This window comes from Calonectris borealis, chromosome Z, assembly GCF_964195595.1.
Source record: "Calonectris borealis chromosome Z, bCalBor7.hap1.2, whole genome shotgun sequence".
In the NCBI taxonomy this organism is placed as follows: Eukaryota; Metazoa; Chordata; class Aves; order Procellariiformes; family Procellariidae; genus Calonectris; species Calonectris borealis.
Genome location: NC_134352.1, coordinates 52469983 through 52483846, shown reverse-complemented (window position 1 = coordinate 52483846; position 13864 = coordinate 52469983). Strand labels below are relative to the sequence as shown.

Below are 13864 nucleotides of genomic sequence, written 5' to 3'. Positions count from 1 at the left end.
CAAGACAGCACTGGAAAGAAAAGTCCTCAACAGCACTTAGCCTGCTCTGCCATAAAAAACTGGAAAGAGGAAAACCAGGATGATTGGAACTCAATGATTTCTATCACACAGCGATTATGTTCTGTTGTCCATATTTGTAAGGAATCACTTGGGTTATATTTCAAACAAGTCACAATGCCTAAAATGTGCACACATGCATTTTCTTTAATCACATACAGTCATTTCAGCAAGCCTGTAAGGCACAGGTAGGTAATTCTTGTTTCACGGTTCATTACATGTAACAAAACCCAGAGACATAATCAAATTCTGCCCTTCTATGAACGCAAGATTTCCCCTTACATTATACGCATGGATTTGAAACTAATAAAGTCTAAGCCATATTGTGTTTCGTATCTGCATGAGTCCATATAATAGGTTAATTCACTTCTACCTTCCACATGTCATCCATTTCAATGTATGAAAGTATATCACTGAACCTAGTCAATTGATGTGCTTCATTTCTTGATCTTCTCCACCTTCAAACCTTCTTAGACATAGTGCTGTCACGTTCCTTCCCGCAAAAAGTTGTCATGGGTCAAATTATTATTTGTAAGAGTATCTAACACCACTGTAATTAGCCAGCCTTGCACAGCTTCAATTTAAAAACATTTTTACATTTCCACAGCAAGATAACCAGCCTAGGAGTATATGAGATGCAAACCCAAACTACTTCTCATGTTCACTCAAAGGCCATAGTATATGGGTCTGGTATCACAAATGTTAGCAAGTCATGGATATATGTTCATTTTCTAAATTGCAGTGCTCATTGTAGAAAATAGCACTAACTGCCCCTCCTGCTGAAGGTTACCATCCTCAGAGCTCGCTTGGTGAAAGGAGTCCCTAGAGAACTCATCGCCTGCTCAGGCAAAGCCAGCAAGGTCAGCCTAAACAAGCAACAGCATAGTATGCGCAAAACCTACTGATTTTGCCGAAGATAGATTAGTGAGAGCTCACATAACCTCTTCCGTGCAACCTTTGGAGTGGTAACCTCAAACCAAACAGGCAAGGCTCAGCAGCTTCAGTATCGTTTAGCACCATTCTAAGCACAGCACTACTCTGCCTTGGGACCCTTTTAATGTGGCAGGAGCTTCCTGAGGTTTCATCCTCAATGGCAGAAGGGGAAGGGTCACTGGTATTACTGATAGTCCTATAAAACCCAAATGTGTATGAATTCCCTGCTTTGAATGGAGTGTGCAGTCATCTTCTAAGACAAAAAAGAGAAAAGAATGAAAATACTACAATAATGCTAAAAGCAAAATTTGAGACTATATACAGAAAGCTAGAACCCCTTCTGCTTTACAAAGGAAGACGCATGCAGGCAAAAAAGGACAGAAACAGAATTTTAAGGCACAAAAACTGCCTTTAGCTGACAAACCGCTGCTGTGCCCACCCCGCTGTCAATTTCTGTTCCATCTTCCTTCACGAATTTCACTTTAAGTTTTTTCCATGTTACCACATGGTGTGCAGACTGCTTACACAGAGACAATCCCAGTGTGTGAAACCTCTCTCTGGATAAAAAGCCAATGTCTTTCCTGTATCTAGAGCACTCCTTTACACAGAAATGTGTAGGGAGCAAGTTGCAACACTGCAAAAATTACGCAATGCACAAAAAGTAGATCAAGCAAGCCACAGTAATCCTAAGATATGACATTTTTAGAACAGTATGAATGATACAAATGGTGTTTACACAACGATATTCGTTTTCTCTACATACAATAAAACACGTTCCTGTGTGCACGAACAGCAAAGAAAAAAATGGACCTACACATCAAAAATAAAAGGTTTATCGAGTATGACACATTGCCCTTAGGATGAATAGTGTTATAGTGCCTTCTCTGAATCTAAAATACTTCTTGTACCACTCAATATCCCATACAGCACAACCTTCAGTATGCAGAGGAGCTCTGTGCCCATCCTGTACTATGTTCTATATATGTTCTGCTAGTACTGCTTAATAGAGGATTGCTTGAGGCAGCTCGTTTCACTGTTTGTAATGTTTAAACAGCAGGCTAGCCATGACACATTAAGGGCACATTAACTTCCCCCTGAACATGTGCCCAGTATCACCATTTTCTTCTCTAGGTAAGTTTGAGAGTTCTTCAATTAAGATATTACAGTCTCCTTAGGGATTTATGTTTTTCTCTCTGGTAGAAAACTCACACATCCCCATGCTAAAATAGAAGTAGCACCAGGCCGACTCATATTCTAGTTTTACATTGTATGTTTTCATAGACCAAATCCTGTTCAAACAGGCAACACAGTGCCCACCATCTCAGTCTGACATTTCATTCCTTCTGCACACTTGTATGCGCTGGGACATCACTGCAAACATATAGGAATTGACTGACCTCTCCCATTCCTTTTGCCTTCCAAACCAGAAGATGGAAGTTTTTTATGTTTTTCTGAGACATTTTCCATAACTAATTATTAACTCCATTATTTTGAAGACACCCGATGGCTTTTATTTGCATAATGGTTGAAATAAAACTGAAAAGTGCTGCATACTATATATAGCAGGAAAAGGCAAAAATAACCCTCCAATCCACACCAGTTTAACTAGAACTTTAAAAAGCTTCACCTCAAATCTTCAGTACAACTGTGATTACAGCACAGCTACAAAGCAGTAAAACACCACCTCTTCAATAGCAATTGACAGCAACACCTCATTTTCATCACACCTTTTTTAAACAAACACAGCTACACATTCAATGGAGGATGTGCTTAACACAGGAAGCATACCTCATGTAAAGCAGTTTCTGACTTGTGAAACTCCAAGAAAAAAATGAAACTCTAAGAAAAAATGTCAAACTGTTAACAGAATGAAGTTTTGTGTGTGTGCAGAAAACTTAGATTTCAGAATGTCTCCTCTCCCGAAACACACACACACTTACACTTTAAAAACATTTCTGTTTATAATGACGTTTATGATGATACTAAAGGTAGAAGTTCAGAATCCCCAGACAAATTATAAGCAGAAACGTGACGACCACTCTCCTCCCTGTCCCCGCCCCGAAATACAGGCTTACAGCATGTAAAAATTGAGAATACTTGGCATATATTCTTCCTAACCAAGACGTATAGGTCATGCCAGGGGGAGCAATAAATCACAAGTGGATATCTTAGAAACATGATGCTTTTGTGGTTGCATGAAATATTTTTCATAACATATAAATTGCACTACTTTGCAGTAATAAAATCACCATAATTCCATCAAGAAGTAGCTTTATAGCACTGTGACCGTGTAAGTACTGTATGAAAGAATATTGCTTTGTTTTTTAATTTGGCTTATGCTAATTTTCCTTGATTGGCTTTCTCCTTACTGTGTGTAACATCTGCAATGGGGACATAATTTGGAATAAGACAAAAAGAAAAATTCACAAATACCACCGAGTGTGATAAAATTTACGTTACAGTCGCACAGATAGACACTAAATGCAATCAAATAATGCTTACATGCAGTTGCTTAAAATACTTTTTTTAACAAAAAAGGAGCTACCTAAGCCATGTCTGCAGTGTACCAACATTTAAAGAAATGTCATCGGCATTGCCAGGTCTCAACTCGGACAAGAACAAATTCTCAGTGCTTCTGCACCCTAGCCGTTGAGCCCCGGCCCTTGGAGACCCGCAGCAGCACAGGGCAGTACTCAGCTGACTGTCCCGAGTAGCTGGCTGCAACAGCGACCGCACTGGAAGGGACAAAGCACAAGCCAGCCGCCGTGCGAGCCTTGCGGCGGGGCGGCGGCGAGGGGAGCGCTGCCGGGCGCTCCCCGCAGGGCCGGCACGCTGCCCGGCCCGCAGCGGAAGCCTCCGGGCCGCCCGGGAACAGGCACTGGCGCTGGCACCAGCACTGCCCCAGCACCCCCCTGCTGGCTGCTACTTTAGGTGTCTGTCCTGGCGGCAGGTGAAGCAGATCCCAAATTAGCATTTCTTATAAGCATTTCGTTTCAAAACACAAAGCAAATGGCATTGTTGCAGAAAGGGGTTCAGGATAGGAACTAAAGGTCTCCTGTAGCTGTGCAAAACGCGAAGTTGAGCCAGTGTTCACAGGCAATATGAAGAGACACTGTTTCTCCACTTCTTCCCTAAATCTGCTCAGCGCTGACACCCAGCTACCCCATGCAACCCAGTACGTGCTGCGCTGCAGGGGGACTCTTCTCCACTACTCCATTGTGAACGAAAAACTATGGTCAAACTCACAAGCAAAAAAAATCTGAGGAATGCAGCCCAGCAAAGGGAAAGGTATTTTGTTCTGGCAGAGCCCTGAGTGGAGTGGAAGCAGGAGGAGGAGGGGAGGAGGAGGAGGAAGTGAACAAGGGAGAGACAAAAAGAAAAGGAAGAGAAGCAGGAGGGGACTGCCAGCACAGCCTGAGTATTTCCTTTAAAATATTTTATAAAGAAAAGGAAGTATTATTGAAAAATTCAAAATATTACAATCTCTATTTTTCTTTTCTGTCACTCCTTTATCTTCAAACGAAACTGCTCATCCGCATGAAAAAACAAGCATTCACTGAAGAATAAGGATACGAAGAGGCAGAAAAAAACCTTGTTCCTTCAGTGCTCCTCAACTCAAGTGACTAGAGAAGTCAGAACAGTAATTCTCAAAAAAAAACCCTTCTACTGTCCCTCGACTTTTCCTACTCCAGTTCTTAACTTCGCAATGACAGATTCGCAGTGCAAACAAATCCTGTTTGCTCGTTTAATAGTAAGCACCAATAAGCACCAAAGCATCAGATTTGCTGACTGCAGCATCACGCCTCACGAACATCCAGATGAAGCAACATACCATTCAGTCCACACCACCGCATGTAACATAAATGCAAACCCAAGAGGCTCTTGTTAAGCATGCACCAACAGTGAAGGGGATCAATGTCCAATTAACACACATAAGCTTTAAGGAAATGAAACAGCAAATCTGAAACACCTCCATGCATGCAGAAACACACACTTTTCAGATCTTCTTTTGGTGCTTAAAAGATCACTTATGTGTAGGAAAAAAAAGAAAAGGAAGTCGTCTATTTTAGACCACAAAAAATGGTAGTAACTCTCATTGGAATGCAAGGAATATTTGCCTGTTAAAACTGTATATTTGCATCCTATTTTTTGCTAGGAAAACATGACAGATTTTTACAAGATTTGCCAGCTCGTTTTCCAGACTCACTGCACGAACAGAAGACGGGGCTCTCACTATCATCTCTATGCCTTCCAGACACAGTGCCTCAAGACAGGAATACGTCCTACCCTCAAATTTATTGAGGCCACTACAAGCCCACAAGTAGGTCTGCTTAGTGACCTACTTCTTGTGGGGATGCTTGCAAGGAAGCAGTTTGACTTGAGAAAATAAATTGCCATTAGTGCTTCTCTGCTCCCATCCTTTCTGTCAACCTATACTTTTCTAAAAGACGGCCTTCTGAGAATTTTGCAAGTCTTGTAGCTCTTTAAAAACTCATAAACTAATTGAAAACACAGGAGCAGTTTAACAGGCTGTCACTTACACTTCACCTTGAGAAGAAACAGACCCCCACTCAACTTTTAGTGCAGCTCACCGTGAAACATCAAAAAAATTTAGCCATCTTAGGTCTCGAGTGGGTAGACACTGCAACACCGAGCCACTGCACAGCTCAGCACCACTTGTCATCCTGTCTCAAACATGGCTCTGACTGCAAGTGCTTGGGCAACAGTTTGTCTCCTTCCTCAGTCTGGCACGGCTCGGTGGAAAAGCCTGGTCATTATTCATATGCCTTGCAGTTTTCACCAACCTGTAGTTTACAAGTTTAAAGCGCACAGCGCCTCCCAGCCATGAAAAGAAAACTAAAGGGTGTCCTTGAACAAAACTGAGCCTTTGAAAATGCCAAGAAATAACATTTTTTAATATGGCTGCCTATTTCATGATTTTATTCTTTGTCCTGTTTCAATATGCTTTACAAACATTTAAATAAAGCAAAGAAGAGACAGACAATCTCATGTTATATTGCAGGGAAGAAATTATTCTATACAGAAAAATACAGGATACTTTCTGAGTAGCTGACCCAAATCTAAAAATGGTCAGAAACATACATTTGCATGTTCAAGGGTTTATATAAGCACGCATCAAGAAAGGAATTCACATCCAAGCAGATCCCCTGTCAACTACACTGTGTACCATGTAACATGCAACATGCACAGTAACTAAAGTTACTGCACAGATAAACCTGCAGGGTTAGGGCAGAAGGTAAAATAATTATTTGCTTTTTAAAAAACACATGTTTGAAATTACCCATCTGTAGTGTCAACTGCTTCATTTTATTAATTTAGGTGACTGTTCAAAAAGAGAAGCATCCTCTGACTTCACAGCTAATGTCTGGAAGTGAAAATTTAATTTGCCTTTTCACCAAATTCCCATTAATGCTTCAGGCACACTTTCATTTCTCACTACGTGTTCCAGAGTCTCCACCATGTAATTCACATAATTTCTGGATGTCACTGTTAAATCCTCCTTTTCAAATAGCGGAGCAAACAAATCCTCACAACAGCTTTTTCCCCTGCATTTTTTAAATCCCTCCAATTTCATCAAGTCTCTACATACCAAACATGCAAAATCTGAAAAACTTGGTCACATATAGCACCGTAGACACCATTCTAACTTATTTCTTGTCTGTGCAAAATAGCATCAAGATGATCCACACAAAGCAATAAAGGGCCAGATTGTGCTCTTCTGCCACACAGCTGAAGTAGCGTCAAGATCGTGAGGACTCCTCACCGGCCACAGTCCGGCCAGACACCAGATGTGGCTCCACGCTGACGATAAGGTCAGTGTGCAGGGGCTGCATCCTCCCACTTCGGCATTTCTGCACACCAGCCACAGAGCTGCCCATCTTGCAGGAGTCAACAGGAACAACTATTTGCAAAGCTAGATATACAGTTTAGTTCTAATTCAGTTACTGAACTACTTTTTATATTTATCAAGTTCTTATTCTGCTGACAAGGAAATTAAATTATAGTAATAAATAATCAAGTCAATATAGCCAAGTTGCTGCCCCTTTTCTCATCCTCACCAAAGACATGCAGAAAAGTAGTACTTCTACTTAAAACCTTGAGCACGGAAAAAGGAGGTAGGAGCTCTTGCTTCTCCTTGGTCTTTTATTCCTATACAAAAAAATACATCTTCATGTCCTTCTGAAGTCAACATTCCACAGCTTCCATTATATATTCTCATTTTAGCAGGGTAAGACATAAGAGAGCAATAAAAGGCTCCTAGGAGAAAAATGCTAAGACCTCATTACGAAATATGTTCCTTTTTGAAGGACAGAGACAGAAAGCCTTAAGTTAACTCCCCACCCAGCATCACCATTTCCATACCATGCGCATCGTAAGTTACAAGCATATACATAAAAAACACATGCACAATCTACGGGCCTCAACAAAGCCCAGAAAAGACAATGGGTATGTCCCCCTCAGTTCCCCGAAGCTTTGGATCAGACGTTTAATTTAGGCTATTTGATTTCACTATTCAACATGCAGAGACACACACATTTTTGCACCTTCTCAGCAATTCTTTTCTTGCTGCTGGGAGGCTGCTTTTCCTACCTGATCTCTCAGTTGTTGAACAGAAGTCTGAAGGTTGAGAATCTGGTTAAAGAGAGGACTTTGCAGCACTGATTTTAATAAGCTCAGTTTCTCCTCGTTTGCAATGTCACCTCGATCCCGAAGCTTTGCCTGTAAGCGCTCCATGGCCTGGAGGGCCCGATGTGTATCTGTAGCGATAATCATTCATAGTCAGCAGCAGTTTAGAAACAGCCACATACAAGCAGGTAACAGGTTTAAATGTATCCCTCTCTACTGTTTAAACTACAGAGAACTCGAATGGTTCAGTTCTGAACAAAAAACCCAGCCCAAACATGTCTAATGAATCAGGAAGTCAGAGGCAGAGCACAAAACAGAAGCCAACGAAAATTACATTTTTATCCACCAAGAACTGGGTTACAAGAGTGGAAGAGCCTTGATTAAAATTCAGTTACAGGAACTGTGGCTACAGACCACTGCAAATAAGTAGTGACAAAAATACCCATAATAGAAAACATTTGTGTTTTTCATACAAACTCTTTTAATTCTAGTAAAGATTAAAACTATGAAATCAAGACAACAGGCTAAAAATTAGATACACTAAAAAAAGGATGATACACCTTTTATTTTCAAATAGAAAATACAAAAACCCAAATACATCACGTATTTCTAAGCACAGTAGACACTTTTTACAAAACCTCTCTCAGTAGTACATACTAATGTCCTAAATCTATCATGCACACCTGATTTGGGAACAAAAATACAATGATACAAATCAAAAAAGATTACCAATCGTTTCCAACATGTTTTCTGCTTCTCAGCTTCTATTCCAATAATAGTAAGGGGCAGCAAATACAGTATTTCCCTGAAAAATAACAGAAAGGGAAAACGGTCACATTTATAGAAGCACTAAGCTCTGAAGGAGAAGAAAAAAGCTTGACTTCTGAAAACAAGAAACAGCCCTGCAAAATAACAATCCATAAAAACTGCATCTCCTTGAATAATTAAAATAACCTCAGAGGTGACCATATTCTGAGTCACTTTGGAGCTTAAAACCTGCCTGAAAATTGCTTTTAGGAATATACTTCGTAATATTTTTGCATTTCCATATCAAAGCTGCTGTCTGCATACTGTTACACAACATGTCCTGCATTGCTTTAATCAGAAGCTATGAATCATAGCTGTCACTGATACTTTACACAGTTTCATTGCTTTCCTTTTCAGTGATTCATAAAAAAACATTCCTTGCGGGATCAGTTTTCAAGCTCTATGTTGACAATTCCAGGTGCATGAGCCATAGCACATTTTTTGAAGCCACCTTTTAAAAAGAAAAGTCACCTAAGTCACAAAATCCTGCTACACAGGCTTGCAGGACTCTCATGCTACAGCCCCCACTATTAACGCCTATTGGAATTCAGACGCAGATCTGGATGACGGCTGGGTTTTCACAAGCTCGGGTTTCCAGCAGGAAATTCTACACCGGGAGGAAGAAATTCTGAAATTGCTTTTTTGTTCTTTTTTGTTGCTTTTTGGGGTTTGGGTTTTTTTTCCCCCAACCATGTGCCTGCAATTGCTCAGAAATTTGTGGTGAAGGAGTATGTTTGATGGAGATGGATAGCTGAGAAGCAGCAAGGAGCTCAAATATCATTGAGGGTGTATAACTGAGCTGTGCATTTTATTGTCTTATCTTTCAAAATGGTGCCTTTGTTTTCTTGATAACAGGAAAGCACTTCAGTATAGCATCCTGACTTGAATCTGGTAAGCTTACCAATAGGCAGAGAGCTGTGATCTCTAAGCACTCAGGAAAAATGAGTTTTTCTTGAAAGTTTGGAGAAAAATAGGGAAAGGGATGGTGTTGACAGACCTCTGGGTAAGACAGCCTAACTAAAATTCAACAGGACCATTAGCTACAAAACCTGAGCAGGACAAGCATGAATCAATCCTCACAATAAATCAAAAAAACAGCTATTAGCATAGATTCACTTAGAAGGAACACAAGCCAGGATGAACATTTTGACAAGCCTCTATTATTTGCAGTTTGTGCAGAAAACCCAAATCAAGTGGGTTTAAAATGGTTTCAAGTTCCATCACCAAGGCTTGCCTAGTTTTGATATGCCTGAGGCTTCATATCAGTCTATTTTATTTTATTTGAATTTGCCAACACATTGGTATAGTGTATAGCATGGCTGATCATCCTTTTTAGGCCAATGTACCACTTAGGGACAAACATTCAAATCCTTTGAATCTGACTTTGTCAGAGTAACCTTGTTCTATGATCCAAACTATGCATCTCAGTAATAAATAAAAACACGCCTGTATGAATTTGTTTTCTCACTCAGCAAGGCACATGATTACCAGATTCGAAAACCAAACCAAGTATCTTGTGTTTTCACCTTGTCACTCTACAAAAACATGACCAAAAAAAGCCTATCTTACATGGGACGAGTTGGATGAGATTATTTAAACATTATGAAGGAAGCGGGCTTCCCCAAACCTTAATCACTCACAGCTTTTCCTTCCAGATTAACAAACTACTACCACTTCTTCTATCCAGAGCCCCTATTTACAAACAGAGGCATTTATGTCGTGTTCACAGGTGTTCTTCTCAGTGGCAATGCCAACCAAAGCAGTTCTTTCCTGTTTCACCGTTCCGGTTCTTCCTCTACCGCTACTCTTGGGGCTGTGCTGTGGATGCAACCAGAGAACTGCGCGAAAAAAAAGATGTGGAGTATTTTTCAGTGCCATAATCCTGTTTATCACAGTATTATACGCACAAGCACACAGCATCGTATGTTCAACTCTCATCTCCTGAGGAAACTACACAGGAAAAATACAGGGTTACTGTTCTTCTGGTTTAGCTCCCCGAGAACCTCAAGAAGAGATGCAGCTGTAACAAGTCTGTATCTTTTGGAGTAGCTGGATATTGCTTTATATTACGATTCAATTACCTAAAATCTCATTCTTGGTGTGCTGTGAAAGGCATGTTTTACAAGTGACAGAATGGTCAAGGTCACCATTGTGTTCATGCAATCCCAGAGATACGAACTCTGATGACTTATAATGGAACCTTTCTAAAAGCAGACACAAGTCCTAAGCATAATCTATAGATAAAGATGATCCTATCTAAATTGCAAGAAAATAAGTCCTTAGCTCTGCTTGGACGCTCATGATATGCCTTCTGTTTACCTAATGCTTTAGAGGTAGAGTAGGAACACTGCTTCAGAGCTATCTTAGCGTCAGCAAATCCATTTTCAACTCTCAGTTTAATTCTCTCTTTTTTGTGTTTATATTAGCGGGGAAACCCTCCTTAGCTGACCCCCTTAATGCATTTGTCGATTGCAGCACTAAGCGGGAGCAAGACCGAAACTGCCATCAGGATGTTTTCCTCAGGACACTTCCTCTGATGCAGAAGCAATGCATTGAGGCACACCAGCATTTCTACATGTCGCAGTCCAAGATGACCCCTGTTCGCTCTGCCCGCACTCTGAAATGGCGAAAAGCCATGTGACTGTGCTCCTGCTGTGCCACATCCACGCTAACAAGTGGGATCTGCCAGCACCAGCTTAGTGGCACATTAACATAGCCGAAGTACAGGGGAAGCAAGCACCCATCTGTCCAAACTGCACCACAGAGACAGCGCCATAACCACCGCCACCCACCACAGCTGCAACTCCTGGCCTTTAAACCAGCTTGCTTCTAGGTATTTTAACAATAATGTGCTGGGGAGAAGTATGGAGGCATGCATGATTATTTGTTGAAAGGCATGTCTATCATTTGCTATAGTGAATATTTTTATAATGCCATCACAGACTTCTAGATGCACAAATGAGAAGTTTATTTGATTCATTTTGGATACTCTGGCAGTCTGTATCACAGGAGTCTGGAGACAAAACCAGCCCTTCTATACGCGATACAAATACTGTTCATGCCTCAAAGAGCTTAATAGCTTAGCTCAAAGTAGATTTAACTATTTTTCTATTTCAGTGCTAAGTTCATTAATCTCTTCACAGTAATAAGAATACAGACTGAGTTAGACTTTTTTATTGGCAACTTGAAGAAATACTGTTAAATGAATAGCAAGTTAAATTCACTTTCAAGTTTTTAAAGGCACAGGTACCTGAAAGATGTAGCTTTAAAAAAAAAAAAAAAAGCACCTTCTCTTTTTCTTCCTGTTTTATAACAGGAAGGTAGAAAACACAAGTAATTTTAGACGGGTACATGGTGAGAAACATGCCATCTTCTAAGCATGCACAAAAGTTAAAGATGATCCCTTTCAAACCTGCACTTCTGAAACTTGATTCTTGCCATGCTAACAAACAAAAATGTGTTATATACACATTTCTCCACTCTTTATGCTGCCCTTCTTCTATAAGGTCAGTTGCCAGACAACAGTTGGCATGCTGCAGCTCTGGTTTCTTTGTGCCCACTCCTAAAACACTAAAATCCACAGGTGTCAGAATTTTAAAAAACAGACATGAAATTTATGTTGATCACCTCCTTTCCACTGCAACGACGCAAGCCACTTAGCTAAACAACCAACAGATTAATGAAAAGGGAAAGATGACCCACTTCCAATGACTGCTCTTCTACACCTGATCATGTAGTTCCTGCAAGGAAATTTGCTCTGTTTCAGTGACGGATACTCCATCCACTATTTCACAAGGCCATTTCAGATAATACCCTGGAAACTAATGCCCATAGCACTGGATTAGCAAACATGCCACGCCAAAGATAGAAAACATAGTAATAGGCTTTGCCCTGTAGCTCCTGCATTACTTCAAGTGCTTTGAGGATACAGAGGAAATGCCTATCTTAAGAGTGATCTCTAGACCCAAGGTTTGGCTAGGAGTCGCTCTAGATTAAAGTTACATCTGTTTCAATTAAGCAGCACGGTACACGCATGCACAACATGCATTTTATCGCTGCTAAAAAAGAGTATTTCAAAACTTCTAATCTATATTTCAACTCCTGGAACTGGATTCGGCTGGGCTAGAGGTATCCTTTCTTACTTGATTTTTACCCCGTGTCGTTTCCCTCCCCTACTTTTTGCATATCACTCGAACAGGCATGTTGTGTTAGCACTGCCTGGCGCGGGAAGGGAAACCAAACCACACAGGAAGTGGAAGACACTAATTACTGCTAAACCTTCTGCTTTGCCTGCAATTTTCCAGGAGCTCTTCCGTTTCGCCCAGTTACCTCCCGCACGCTGGTTACCAACCCCGGGAAGAAAACAACTCCTTGGGGGGAGTCTTGTAATATAAAGGCAGCAGAAACCATTCAGGGTAAACTGAAAGATCCCACCCTTTCCTATGTATTCCTGCACTGTCACAAAGGCAATTCTGCTGTTGCATACAGCACTTTCTAGAATTACGAGCAATATTACAAGGACTTGACAACTCCAGCCCAACTGGTATAGCCTTCACTACTCGTAATGAAAGAGATACACATACTTGAGCACGCAGCAAAAGGGTATGGAAGTAAATGTGGGAGAGCAGTGACCAACAGGGAAAGGAGAATAAACAAAAACAAAAAGTGAAAAGGAAGAAAGTAGGGGAATAAAGGCTAGCCTACCGTTTTACTGACAGGACATGAGCTTGCCAAATTAACATCAACCACTCGGTTTCATCAGCCAAGAGACCCTGGACTGCACGCTTCTGGATGACAGAAGAGAGAACTGATTCAAATAAAGGATTTAATACAAGCAAAATTAACATGCACTGTTCCATAAGGAACAAAGCAGATTTCCACTGACTACCTGGAACATAACAGGCAAGCACGAGAAGGCTGAAATTTACATTTAAAAGCTATGCTAATGAAAATTGTTCTGAAACATTCAAAGCAGAAACAAAAAGGCAGTTCAAAACTAACGCACAGCCTATATTAAGGCTATAAGCAGTTTTCTTTGAAAAGTGACACTACTAGCCTCTTGAAATTTAGCACAATGCTGAATGCATCAAAAAGATGACCATAGTGGCTCTGTACATTAAAGTACTGTGATAGAGCTGAACAACATTATGTATTTTGAAGCTACTATGAAAACAGAATTTTGAACATTCAACTATTTTTAAGCTTCTGTACACATCACTCTAATGTATTAAGGAAACTTACAATGCTTTTGGATGAACAAGCGATCTGTCCACTGTGTTTAATTAATAATGTTCTGTAACACTGTAAGGAGCCCTACATAAGTGTACTATCCATGTTAGCTGATGTGCAAGTTATAATTGCAACTGGGAAATGAGCCTAAACTATACTTAATGCTTTCACCTAGTGATAAATAATGTGT

The 13864-nt window shown here is 40.5% G+C and overlaps 1 protein-coding gene across 3 annotated transcripts in view; it reads right to left on the bottom strand.

Moving 5' to 3' along the window:
* The window catches only part of MPDZ (multiple PDZ domain crumbs cell polarity complex component), a 95078-nt gene extending 86635 nt beyond the window's left edge, over positions 1-8443 (bottom strand). For all 3 annotated transcript variants that reach the window (XM_075138423.1, XM_075138424.1, XM_075138425.1), the window contains exons 1-2: positions 8368-8443; positions 7603-7769 (exon numbers count right to left, since the gene is read on the bottom strand). In XM_075138423.1, coding sequence (XP_074994524.1) covers positions 7603-7769; positions 8368-8383 — 183 coding nt within the window. In that variant the 5' untranslated portion in view covers positions 8384-8443. The remainder of the gene's footprint in view (positions 1-7602; positions 7770-8367) is intronic.
* Between the last annotated feature and the right edge of the window lie 5421 nt (positions 8444-13864).